This window comes from Prunus avium, chromosome 4 (assembly GCF_965620075.1).
Source record: "Prunus avium chromosome 4, drPruAviu1.hap1.1, whole genome shotgun sequence".
Classification (NCBI taxonomy): domain Eukaryota; kingdom Viridiplantae; phylum Streptophyta; class Magnoliopsida; order Rosales; family Rosaceae; genus Prunus; species Prunus avium.
This window is the reverse complement of record NC_142287.1, coordinates 19,279,871-19,293,013: the sequence shown is the minus strand read 5'-3', so window position 1 is coordinate 19,293,013 and position 13,143 is coordinate 19,279,871. Positions and strand designations below refer to the sequence as shown.

The 13,143-nt window shown below is 37.3% G+C and overlaps 2 protein-coding genes and 1 long non-coding RNA gene across 3 annotated transcripts; 1 reads left to right on the top strand and 2 right to left on the bottom strand.

Annotated features, from left to right (window-relative positions):
• Window positions 1-207: 207 nt before the first annotated feature.
• On the bottom strand, window positions 208-3,339 carry LOC110773705 (cytochrome P450 71D9-like). Its single transcript, XM_021978230.2, has 2 exons — window positions 2,365-3,339; window positions 208-889 (listed from the first exon to the last, which is right to left on the bottom strand). The coding sequence occupies exons 1-2, from the start codon at window positions 3,271-3,273 to the stop codon at window positions 254-256; spliced, it is 1,545 nt and encodes a 514-aa protein (XP_021833922.1). The 5' UTR covers window positions 3,274-3,339; the 3' UTR covers window positions 208-253.
• Window positions 3,340-7,235: 3,896 nt separating this feature from the next.
• On the bottom strand, window positions 7,236-9,532 carry LOC110773694 (cytochrome P450 71D11-like). Its single transcript, XM_021978213.2, has 2 exons — window positions 8,569-9,532; window positions 7,236-7,871 (listed from the first exon to the last, which is right to left on the bottom strand). The coding sequence occupies exons 1-2, from the start codon at window positions 9,472-9,474 to the stop codon at window positions 7,236-7,238; spliced, it is 1,542 nt and encodes a 513-aa protein (XP_021833905.2). The 5' UTR covers window positions 9,475-9,532.
• Window positions 7,473-8,797, top strand: LOC148294975 (uncharacterized). Its single transcript, XR_015835037.1, has 2 exons — window positions 7,473-7,603; window positions 8,176-8,797. It is a non-coding gene; the product is annotated as an uncharacterized LOC148294975 (long non-coding RNA).
• Window positions 9,533-13,143: the final 3,611 nt, after the last annotated feature.

The following is a 13,143-nucleotide window of genomic DNA, read 5'->3' as shown; positions in this document are numbered from 1 at the left end:
CAATGAACCAGAATCTCCTTGGTCCCTTATTGAGGACTTGAAAATTTACGAAATGGAGTTTTGGGAAACTCTCATCTCATTATGCAGTTTTGGTGTTTGTGTTTCTGCTAATTTGCTCATGATGACAGGAAATGCAATAATATGCATGGTTCTTAATTAAATACTGACACTAGGCCTTGTAGTTCTTACGACATGGGATAACATAAACAAACAACGACGATTACTCTCAGATAAATACAAACAGTTAAGCATCTTATACTTGGGATTTTTCAGTAGGCGGAGGATGATAAGGAATGGGAATCAAGTGCAGATCGTCTTTTCTTTTGACTGCAGCACCAAAGGCCTCTGTCATGTCTAGGTCCTCATGCTTCATCCCCTTGGGGAGTTTCCAATCAAAATGGTATAACAACAATGCAAGTGGGAGCTCAACGTTGGCCAGACCAAATGACACGCCAGGGCACATTCTCCTTCCAGCACCAAATGGGATATATTCAAAGTTTGCTCCCTTGTAGTCAATCGAGCTATCGAGGAACCTATCGGGATTAAAGCTCTCAGGCTCATTCCAGTAATTGGGATCTCTACCAATTGCCCACGCATTCACAATTACCTTGGATTTCACAGGTATTTCATATCCGTCAATCTCACATTTCTCTCTGCATTCTCTTGGAAGTAACAGGGGAACCGGGGGGTGTAACCTCAGTGTCTCCTTGATAACTAAGTTTAAATATTTCATCTCTCTAATGCATGTTTCATCTACCTGTCCTTTTCTATTAAACACTTCCCTCACCTCAATCTGTGCCATGTTCATTACTCTTGGATTTTTTATCATTTCTGCTATTGCCCAATCTACAGCTGTAGATGACGTCTCACTCCCAGCACCAAAAATATCCTGAAAGTAATTAATTTATTAAATGATCAAAAACTAGTTTCCTCTATGAATTGCAAACAATTCTAAGTAATAGAAAAATATTATAAATAATCTTAAAAGAAGAAACCATTATTCATGTACCCAAGTAAGCTCATTCACAAGTTATAAATGTTGACTCTTAAGAGTGTCTTAAATATCAGGTAATGATTATGGAGAACAACAGACACATGTGAAACACTCTCATCAGTAAATTACTCATCATGAAAATGCTGCACATTGGACTTTCAATCAACAGTTTAAGATAATGTATGATTAGAATGCAGGAAGAATTTTAACCAGCTTTTTCATGTAGATAAATTGTTACATGGTTTCGAATAAAAGATATATAGACAGCACCATGTTGTCCCTTACAAAACATATTGTACTTGAAGAACTAGTTGTAGAAGCTTTGGACGGCTGAAGGGGATGTAAGGGATTAGCTCAATTTGCTTAACTAGATTATAGCTCAATTTTTCAGTGTCTGTAGAGGTAAGTCGATGAGAAAGACCAGCCATATTTTTTCTGACGTCCTTGCCAACATTGTTTGAATGTTTGGTGACTACACTACTTGTAGTGTGCCTACAACGCGGTTTGTGCTATGGTTACTCTTCTAAGGATGAATGTTGAAGGAAATAAATGGTACTTTTGTGGTCATCAAGAACCAGAAAATATTACCAGTATGCTGAGACTGATGGAGGGCCATGTGTACAGCTTGCGAAACTACTTCCAATGCCCAATCACTTAAAGATTCTAGCATATCAAGGAATAAGCCCAAGACAGATGCTAGGGAACCTGTCAGGTTTCAAGATGAGTATATTCAATAACTTGGGAACTCTACGTTTGTTGGGCTGGGACCTAGGTCTTGCTGTCAGTCATTAAATATGGTTTTAATCTTCTGTATGAGTTATCTCCTACAAGTATGTTGTATGGACAACTCTTGTAATCCAAGTTTGAATAAAAAAACCGTTGAGTTAGCTGTCAAAGCTTCTCTTTTAGCTTGTATCTTGTTATTCCAATCCCAATTCTCTGCAAATTCTAGTTGAACTGCATCAGAGACCCAAGATCCCTTCACCAAGGTTACTTGATGCGGTCGAGGCGATCGGAATATATGGTGAGGTGACACAACTATTGAGTCTCACAATGCCTGGTGAAGTTAAAAGTGAAGTGTCATCTCTACATTTCCAAAAGTTTGAGGCCTATTTAAGTTTGTGAGGTTGGGTTAAGTCCAAACCAGACAATATTTGACTACATGGATGCAGATCATTACATGTTGTACCAGAGACTAAACCATCCCAAGGTGTGTGGCTCCAAAAGGTTCGATACCAAAGCAGATAATAGTTGATTGATGACATAGATGAAGAAAAAAATTGATATAGTTTTTGGAGTAAAAAAATTGAAATTTGAAAAAGTGATTTGACTTATTTAAGCATGATATAAAGGAAAGTGTGTGTACTTACAAAGATAACTGCTTTGATGTTCTCAGTAGTTAGGGAAAACTCAAGCTCATTTCCATGCTCATGAAATTTAAGGAGAACATCTACCAGGTCTTCCTCTGCTTCACCCTCGCCACTTTTTGTAGTGACCATATCCCTTTGATGTTCTTTGATGATGCCTCCCATTATCCTGTCAGCTTCCTTATGCAGCCTCTCAAGTTTAGGCCTCATTCCACTTAAGAGATGCAGCAAACTGACAGAAGGAAAAACATCTGCAAGAGCGAAGCCAGATGCTGCCTTTGCAGCTTCCTTCATAATGTATATGAATTTTTCTTGATCCCTGGTCTTTTTACCAAAGGCTGCTCTCGAAGTGCTGGTAAATGTCGATGAGCAAATTTCCTGTGTAAGATTGATAGGTGATCCTGCTCTTGAGGCAATCGATTTAATGAGATTCCGTATCTCTTCTTCCCTAATAGGTCGGTAAGATCGAACACGTTTTGCACTTAAAAGCTCTAGAGTGCAAATTTTTCGTAGTTGTCTCCAGTATTCACCATATGGTGCAAAGGCAACGTTTGTAGAATCGTAAGACAAGATCCTTGAGGCAAGGACCTGGGGCCTGGATGCAAAGATAAGATCATGGGTTTTCATCACCTCTTTGGCAAACTCTGCTGATGAAACTACAATGGCGGAAACTTCTCCAAGCTTTAGGTGCATAAGCGGTCCGTATTTCTTGGCCAAGTCTCTTAGTCCATGATGTGGTAGAGAGCCAGCGAGTTGGTGTAGGTTTCCTATAACGGGTAGCTTCCATGGCCCTGGCGGTAGATTTGAGGCTGAGTACTTGGTTTTGCCTCTGATCTTCCCTATTTTCAGTACCATGATCATAAAGAGCAACAAGGCTAACAGGACTTGGAAGGAAGGGCACTGAATCTCCATGAGGAAAACAAAGGGTACTTTGGATTATAGTGGCTTTTGGTGAACCTTCATGCATTTGACATCTATGTATAAGAAATGATGGTTTGAATAAAAATAAAAATAAAAATCTGATTGGTATATCCTTTTCCAGCGGTACTTAATAATTAACAACCTCAATTAACAAAGGTGAGATCGTTTCACATTTTTTATTTTCATTATTTTCAATGGATAACTTGGAATCTCGAGGATATATAAATCTTTATTTTCAAAGGGCTCTGCCAAGTGTTTGATTAGTCCAAAATATAGTACATTGCCAGAGTATAACTTAATAACAGGGGAGTTAAGAATTTGAATTGAATCAATTATTTCTCTTACAGTAAAAGCGCAGGGGAAGTCAGACGTTTTAGTCATTTCCTATATGGGGTAGCTTCCATGGTCCTGGGGATAGGTTTGAAGCAGAGTACTTGGTTTTGCCTCTCTTCCCTATTTTATGGACCATGATTATAGGGTTTAGCAGAAGGCAAACATGACTTGGAAGGAAGGCCATTGAAGGTCCATGAGGAAAATACAGGAGAGTTGGATTATAGTGGCTTCCTAGTGCAATTGAATGCATTAATTTTTCATTTTTCATTTTTTTATTTCTAGTGGGCTTGGACTTTTTAGTAAACAGAACTGAAACGATGCACATGAAAAATAACATAAGTAATTATATTATAAAAGGAAATAGATACCAACCAAGTTTGCATCAGAAAAAGACATAGCTACATTCTATGTTATATATGCATAGATGTAAATGTTCTTTATCTTTTTGGTGCTGAAAATAAGGAACAGAGGCAAACATACATAAACTAAGAGACTTGACCAAGACATATGGACCCCTTATGCACCTGAGGCTTGGAGAAGTTTCAACCATAGTTATTTGATTTCATCAGCTGAGTATAACAAAGACATGATGAAAACTCATGATGTTACCTTTGCATCGTGGCCCCCTATAACCTTGCGTCAACAATCATGTCATATGATTCTTGTAGAGAATATATTTCCTTGTATTAAACAAATTACACAAAGTTCCTGTTTATACAAATATAGGAAGTTTACTTAAGGTAGAAAATAATATAGATATAAATATACAATCCGATTTACAGCAAGAAAGCTAATTGCTAGGAGATTCCTCTGTATATAATTATCATACGATTGTTCAATGAAAAGCATCGAGAATATTCAAAACCTTTCAACAACAACAACGACAACAATAATACTAACCAACTAATCAATCTGAAAAAAAAAAAAAAAAAGCTTGTGTGTGAGAGGAGAAAAAAAACGATCAAATAAAAAATAATGGGCAGGGTTTGGTGGGTTTTGAACACACCAATTTATACTGTCTTTGTTTAGCCATCATGCAACATGAGTGTTCTTGTTCTAGAAAGTTTTTCCAACTTCAACTCTCTTTGTTTAGCCAACATAGTATGTTCTCCACAACTCTAGAATCATCCTTGTATTCATGATTCTTCTAGAACTGTGTAGAACACAAATGGACATTATTTTTTCAACAACTTCAAAAGATGGAGATGGCAATGCAAGAATATTCTAGAACAAGCTAGCAGCGGCTAAATGCCTTGATTGAAGTTTGAAGAACATTCTAGTACAAGACACATATGTGGCTATAAGAAATGAAGAAGCCCAAGTCGGTGGCTGTGTATGTCGGCAATCAAAGCCTATAAATAGGCATGGTTGTACTCATTTAAGGTGGAGTCAACTAATACTAGAACTCCCAAACTATATGAGAGCTATAAGAAAGCTAACCAAAACTAGTTTAAGGGAGCACCTCTGATCGGGACACGAAGTTCCTCAGTCACTTATGGGTTACTTTGTGGAAGATGTTTGGAATCGCCCTTAATCGCAATAGTACCGCACATCCCCAAACTGATGGCCAGGCAGAAGTTACCAATAGAACTTTGGGTAACATGATCTGTAGCATCTGTGAAGACAAACCCAAATAGTGGGATAACGCATTGCCTCAAGTGGAGTTTGCTTATAGCAGCGTTGTTCACAGTGTCACAAGAAAATCACATTTCGCTTTGGTTTACACTTTGGTTCCTAACCATGTAATTGATTTAGTGAAGCTACCTAAGGCCCATGGTGTAAGTACCACAACTGAGCATATGGAAGAAAACGTCCAGGCCGTGAAGAATGAGGTCAAGGAGAGATTGGAGAAAACCAATGCTAAATACAAAGACGTTGCAAACAAACATAGGCGAGTCAAGGTGTTTAATGAAGGTGACTCCCTCATGGTCTATATGAAGAAGGAGAGATTTCCAGTGGGTACTTATTACAAGTTATAGCCCCGCAAATATGGTCCCTACAAGATTCTAAAGAAGATCAACGACAATGCTTATGTTGTGGACTTGCCCCCATCCATGGAGATTTCAAGCACTTTTAATGTTGTTGACCTGTATGCATTATATGAAGATGATCCACTCTATCTTGAACATAACTCGGGGTCGAGTTCTTCCAAAGTGTAAGGGACTGATGTAGAACACATGGCCGAGTTGATCGAGGGACAGCTAGACAGGCGTGCATGTCGTCGAGACAGGCGTGCATGTCGTCGCGACAACAAAACCCAATTTGTGCAAGTATGGGCCTCGAGCTCAGAATTGGGCCCATGAAGTCATCGTTTCGAAGAGAATGGCATGACAAGTGTATGGGCTATTTTAGCCAAATTCTATCGTTTACTTTGACTTTTCAGCGTTTAAAGTTTTTAGAATATTTTGGGAAACTTTTATTATTTTCCTTTTTGTTTTATAATTAGCTTTCCTAGCAAGTCTAGGGTTTCCCATTAGCTTTCCAAGCAAGTCTAGGGTTTCTCTTGTATAAAAGGAATGCGTTGGAGCATCCTGAATTATTCATCTTATTTTCAATCAATATATTTGAGGTTTACTTAATTTCTCTAGTGGATTATGGCGTGTTACTTATAGGGTTATCGTTCGATCTCTCCATATTCCTTTATCTCTGGCTGCGTCACAAAACAAGAACATACACAACAGACCAGTCACCCTCATCCTACCTGCTGACTTTTTTGATCGTTTTGGGTACCTATGGCTTCTGGTTTTTGTTTTGTTTTGTTTTGTTTTTTTTGTTTCTATATCGGAGAAGAGAAAAGCCAGTTCATTTGACCAAAAATAATTTGGAGCTCATAGCGTTACTGCTTGTAGACTTTCTGTTGGAGTGGAGCAGCATAATGATTTTGGTGGTTTGGTCAGGTCCATTGCTCTCTGTTGTCTGTTCTATGGACTATAATTTTTTGTATTTTGTTAAACATGTTGAAATATAAGTGCTTTAGCTGAAATTAACTTGTATTTAGTTTAAGTTTTTAGTTTTAAATGTGAGCCATTGGATTACATTCCAACTGGACAGCTAAGATGAAATCTTAGAGTAAGTGACAGCTTATGCCATATGTCACTATCTTATAGGGTAGATGAATGGATGGCTAGATTTGAATGATGTAATGAGGGAATATTCTATTCCTAACGGTTATATGTGCACAGAGTGTGCGTGGTAATGTAAGCAAGCATTTCATTTGCTTCTTCTTCAAGCTCTCTCTCTTACACTAAAATCTCTCTCTGAAATCTTCCACTTCCTTAAGTATTCTCCAGTTCCATTATTTGTAAATTGAAGTTTATATACAGATAACAGTCTGGATTCTAACAAAACATCAGGAAAGTGTTTTCAAATCCAGGACTAAAAAGTATATATGCAGGTCTTCAAATTTGCTCATGATTATAGTAGATGAATTGATATGGTTCTCAATTCTTTGATTGTTATAATGCGACTACAACGCATTGTAATCCTTCTAGCACGGGATAACACATAAACAAATAGACTTTACTTTGTTTTATTCGTGCGATTTTTCAGTAGGCGGAGGATGATAAGGAATGGGAATCAAGTGCAGATCTTCTTTCCTTCGGACTGGACTTTACTTTGTTTTATTCGTGCGATTTTTCAGTAGGCGGAGGATGATAAGGAATGGGAATCAAGTGCAGATCTTCTTTCCTTCGGACTGTAATACCAAAAGCCTCGGTCATGTCCAGATCTTCATGATTTTTTCCATTTGGGAGTTTCCAATCAAAATGGTATAACAAAAATGCAAGCGGGAGCTCAACGTTGGCCAGGCCATATGATATGCCAGGGCATATTCTCCTACCAGAACCAAATGGGATATACTCAAAGTTGGTTCCCGTGTAGTCAATGGAGCTATCAAGGAACCTCTCTGGATAAAATATCTCAGGTTCAGTCCAGTAATTGGGATCTCTACCAATTGCCCATCCATTGACAATGACCTTGGTTTTGACAGGTATTTCATATCCATTAATCTCACAACTTTCTCTGCATTCTCTTGGAAGTAAGAGGGGAGCAGGAGGATGTAACCTCAGGGTCTCTTTAATTACTGAGTTTAAATATTTCATCTCTCTAATGCATGTTTCATCTACCTGACCTTTTGTATTGAACACTTCCCTCACCTCATCCTGTGCTATTTTCATTATTCTGGGATTCTTTATCATTTCTGACATTGCCCAATCTACAGCTGTAGCTGATGTCTCACTCCCAGCACCAAAAATGTCCTGAAAATGATTAATTAGTAAAAATATTAAAGACTAATTTCATCTACAAACTGCAAACCATTCTAATTAAAGAAAAAATAAACTATATTTATCATCTTAATTAAATAAAAAAACCTTTGTTCTTAACCCAAGTAGACTTACAAGTTAATGTTATGATGTTGACTTTTAGGCTTTAAGAGATTCTTAAGTTTCATACAGATTGTCTGTTGACATGGACGAAAACAATACACACATGTGGAATGCTCACTTCAGTCAATCACACAACATTTTTGTTTTACAGATTTCTGATTGTTATGCTTATTAGGTGCCATACTTAGAGATGAGAAGACCAAATTAGCTGTCAAGTCAAGGAACTGTGCATTGTTTGGTGTTGAGAAAGGTGTTTCGGGATATGATTTTTGGGATCCCAAAACAGCGAAAGAGGTAAGTCTGCACAGATAGTATTTGTTAAGTGTGTTGAAACTTGGAAGTTGATGTTTTCTTACTTGAAAGATCTCATATACGTACGTACATATAGGAAGTTCGATTGCAGGTTTTGAATTAGCAGTGATCTCTTTATAATGTTCTCGTCGTGGATAATAATGAATTAAGGTTCCATGTTTAGAAAAAGAATGGAAATTTATTGTTTGACTAAGTATAGTTGAAAACTGGTTTGACTTATTAAAGCATGATATGAAAAGAAAGTGCATATACTTACCAAGATTACAGCTTTGATGTTGTCAGTAGTTAGGGAAAACTCAAAGCCATTGCCACGCTCGTGAAATTTTAGGAGAACATCTACCAGGTCTTCCTCTGCTTTACCTTCACCACTTTCTGATGTTGCTCTATCTTTTTTATGTTCTTTGATGATGTTTTCCATTATCCTGTCAGTTTCTTTATGTAGCCTCTCAAGTTTAGGCCTAATTCCACCTATCAGATTAAGCAGTTTGACAGAAGGAAAAACATCTGCAAGATCAAAGCCTGCTGCCACCTTTATAGATTCCTTCACAGCATATATGAATTTTTCATGATCTTTGTTTTTCTTACCAAAGGCTGCTCGGGAAGTGACTGTATATGTGGATGAGTAAATTTCCTCAGTGAGATTAATAGGTGATCCTTCTCTCAAAGCAATCCATTCCATGAGCTTCATTGCCTCTTCTTCCCTAATAGGCCGGAACCCTTGAACACGCTTTGGGCTTAAAAGCTCTAGTGTGCAAATTTTTCGCAGTTGTCTCCAGTAATCACCATATGGTGCAAAGCCAATGTTTGTAGAACCATAAGACATGATCGTTGAAGCAAGGAGAGGGGGCCTTGATGCAAACATAACATCATGGGTTTTCATCACTTCTTTAGCATACTCCGCTGACGAAACAACTATGGTTAAAACTTCTCCCAGCCTTAGATGCATGAGAGGTCCATATCTGTTCGCCAAGTTTCGTAGTGCATGATGGGGTTGAGAGCCAACGAGCTGGTGTATGTTTCCTATAAAAGGTAGCTTCCATGGCCCCGGGGGTAGATTTATAGCGGAGTCTTTGATTTTGCCTCTCTTCACTATTTTCAGTGCCATAATTATAAGTAGAGAAAAAGTAAACAGGACCTGGAAAGAAGGCCATTGAAGCTCCATGAGGAAAGTAAAGGTGAGTTCAGATTATAGTAGGCATTTTACATCTATGTATAACACAGGATGTAGAGCCATGTCTTTTTCCTGATGGGAATATTCTCTCATCCTGGTCGGCATTTCTTTCCGGCAATCAATAATTAAGAGTTGCTTACCTAAGATTAATCAGTTTTTGTTTTTTTATATTTCTTTTTTTAATGGGTAACTTGGAAGTTTCTCTAAGCTATGAATCTATTTTCTTTTCTTAATGTTTGTTTATATTCTTAACATCAACTGTCATAAGTTATGATATTATTGCTTCATCAGTTGTATGGTAGTAATTGTCATACCTTGCTAACAACTCATCCAAAGCACTAGAAAATGGAAGAGTGTTGCTAAACGAACCCTAAAATTAACTGAGTACACCCTATGATCTAAGTGCACCCTAATATTTAAATCAAGATATAAAATTAACTAAGCACACCCTATTTAACTACCAAAAATACCCTTGATACACCCTAATATCACACAACACCAAACCCATTCATTAATTTAAATATTATGTTGTTGATGACACCAATGAATTCCGGTGAACACTCGACAGTGGTTGATGAACAGTCGATAATTTTTCGGAATTTTCTGCTGTGAACTTATGAATAAACTATAAGTATAGCTAATAGCTAATAGGAAAGTGAAAAATACAAGTTGCCCAATAGCTTAAAAGGATCTCTGAGTAGTAGGGGCGAATACCATTGTGCGATTTTCTCCTTCTGATTGTAAGATTTGAAATTTTTGAGAGCTTATCTGCTTGCATGATTTTCTTTTACTACTCTGTGGGAATTGCCTACATTTGTTGATGAACTATGTATGTGCTGGCCATATAACGATAGAAGAATCAAGATGCCTGTTGTATTGTGTTTTTGCTATTTTTTGTTATTTTTTCATTATGAAATTGCCTGAAATAACTTTCATTTGAGATGGATTTCTGAATTAGGGTTGAATATGGTGAGTAGGGTAGGGTGTAGTTATTAACTTTACATTTAATTCACAATTCAATATATCCTTTTTGGTCATTTTATAATAGGATAAATTAATACTTCAATAAATAGTTTGATAGTATGGTGTACTCAGTTAATTTTAGGGTTCATTTAGTAGCACTCAAATGAAATGGCTCTAGGCTCTAGCAACTGTTTTATTACTCTAATAAAGAATTAGAAAATAACATAATATAATATAGAAATCAGCCGCTAGCAGCCGGCTAGCAAACTATTGTGCACAAATACTCCAAGACTTTGTCCTTGATGACTATGCAACGACACACACACAAACTCCTTGAGAATAAATCACACACACAATGAAGAGAGTAAAGCAAACACACAATAACACAAAGATTTATAAAGGTTCGGCCTTGTGCCTACGTCCTCTTAGTGATCCACTCGAGAAATTCACAAGTATGTAAGAACACTTTTGGTTACAATCAAGAACCCCCTTATGACAGGACCCGCCCCGAATTCATCGGAATCCGTGACAAATCCTGTGATTTTTTCCAACATCCAACCGTTGTCGGACCCACTTACTAATTACCAACATCCTCTTCCCTTAAAATCAAGGAAAAGAGGGCCGAGATTTCTACCGAAATTTCAGCAAAGTCTCCCCTGAAAAACGGACTTAACCAAATTTTTCAACATGTAAAAATGCAGTTTAAAATCACCAAACTTCAGCATGCACAAAGTACGTTACATACAACAAACAAACAGGCCTCCGGCCTCATAACCAAACATTTTCTTAAACGTTCTTACTTTTGAACTCATTTGTAAAATCCAAACTCCCGTACCAAATATCGTAACGGATATCAGAAAAGACCTATCTCCTTCCAAAATTCATTTCCACAATTAGAACAATGCAAGCACAGCTCAAACAATTTATTTTGCGGCTGCACCTAGGTTGAACCCCAGGCTACCTACGTACCCCTTTATGAGGGATCAAGCCACACGTAGTTCTTAAATCAACAATCACGATTCATATAATATACGATTATTCAAAGTAATATCAACAATTAAATTTAGATTCATATACAACATCAAATTCGACAAGGCATACACTGAACACTTTACAAGTTATTTTCCTTACAACAGTTCTTTCCCGCAACCATACCTTATCCAAGGCGTATGTTGCCGAACAACCCCTTTCAAACCATAACTCAAATGTTCATATCTGTGCAAAGTACTCACGAAGCACAAGTCCAAGAATCTCAACCTGAAAATGAATCCGCACATATATATTTAATATCTATGTGTGTGTGTGTGTGTGTGTGTATATATATATATACCTATATAAATATACACACCTCACACCATCATCATGTACCAGGGGAAAACAATCCAATTCGGGGATCGTTTGACTAGACCACATGGAGGAATCCTCAACAACCATGTAGCTAGGGACGAGCTGTCCAACCGGGGAATTGGGCTCCTAGCACACACAGCTGAATCCTCAATACTCGTGCACCTGTGACAAGTCCTATGTGTGCAGACTACCCCTCTAAGGGTCTACCATTTTAAAACCATAATTAAGAAAAAACACCAAAACTAAATAAGCCCATTCAATTTTTATTAATATTCAAAACACTATTCATATACTTAGGAAATATACAACCTCTAAAAATCCCATAAGACAAGATAATAAAATCCAAAACACCATATCATACACAAAGTCACCATAATTCTTTATAAATAATATTAATAGCACTAATAATAACATTAATAATAATAAGCATTCTCGATATTCCCATAATCATGTATCCCATCCTAAAAATTCACTAGTTTGAATTAGATCACCCATAACTTTCAACATCCGTTCTCAAATCAATTCCACCTACGTATATTATACCGTTCAGCAAACCAAAATTCATAACCCTTATTATTCACTTTCCAAGACAACCTTTTAAAACCCGCATTAATATCCTATGTACCCCTAACCCAAACACATAGACATATATTTGAGTGTAAACATATAATCAAAATTTAATTAGGCCCATAATGACATCAAACCCCTCTATCAAGCCATAAGTGAATTATAATAACAATCATTATAATAATAATAATAATAATAACAATAACAATAACAATAACAATATATCTAAACGGAAAGTCTCGTGTCACATGGTAAATGCCGAAACCGAACCGATAGGCCGCTTTTATAACCTCATTAACCAAAATACCCATTACCAAACAAATCAATTTCCCACCAATATCACTACTACACCCAATATCACAACATCAAAACAAATCCAAGTTTTCAACAATACACCATAACCACCATTCAAATCCCACGTATTTATCATTGGCAAACAACTCCAGTAATACTGTCCGATACTGTAAGACCACAATTAAAACAACCCAAACCCATAATTCCTAGAAACTTAACGTGTACACACAACCTTGGAAAGGTCATAAAGCCATCCTAGTACCTTCACAAAGGATGAGACGGTCTCAAAAGACTCGTGGTCAACAGTTGGTCAAACTTCTCGTTTTTGGTCAGCTGGACCCACTGGGCCCACGACATCCGATTTTCGATCCGAAAGTTCCTACGGGTTCAACAAAGTTTACTAAATACGTCCTGCAAGTTTGGTCAAGATCGAGCGGTCCGATTGCTCTCGATCGCACCATCGGACGGTCACCGTTTTACGTAATCTTA

Bases quoted from the DNA above. Each gene is read 5' to 3' on its own strand.
- LOC110773694 (XM_021978213.2), bottom strand. From the start codon at position 9,474: ATGGAGCTTCAATGGCCTTCTTTCCAGGTCCTGTTTACTTTTTCTCTA. The intron at 7,872-8,568 runs GTAAGTATATGC...AATCATTTTCAG, and splicing joins ACATCAAAGCTGTAATCTTG to GACATTTTTGGTGCTGGGAG.
- LOC110773705 (XM_021978230.2), bottom strand. From the start codon at position 3,273: ATGGAGATTCAGTGCCCTTCCTTCCAAGTCCTGTTAGCCTTGTTGCTC. The intron at 890-2,364 runs GTAAGTACACAC...AATTACTTTCAG, and splicing joins ACATCAAAGCAGTTATCTTT to GATATTTTTGGTGCTGGGAG.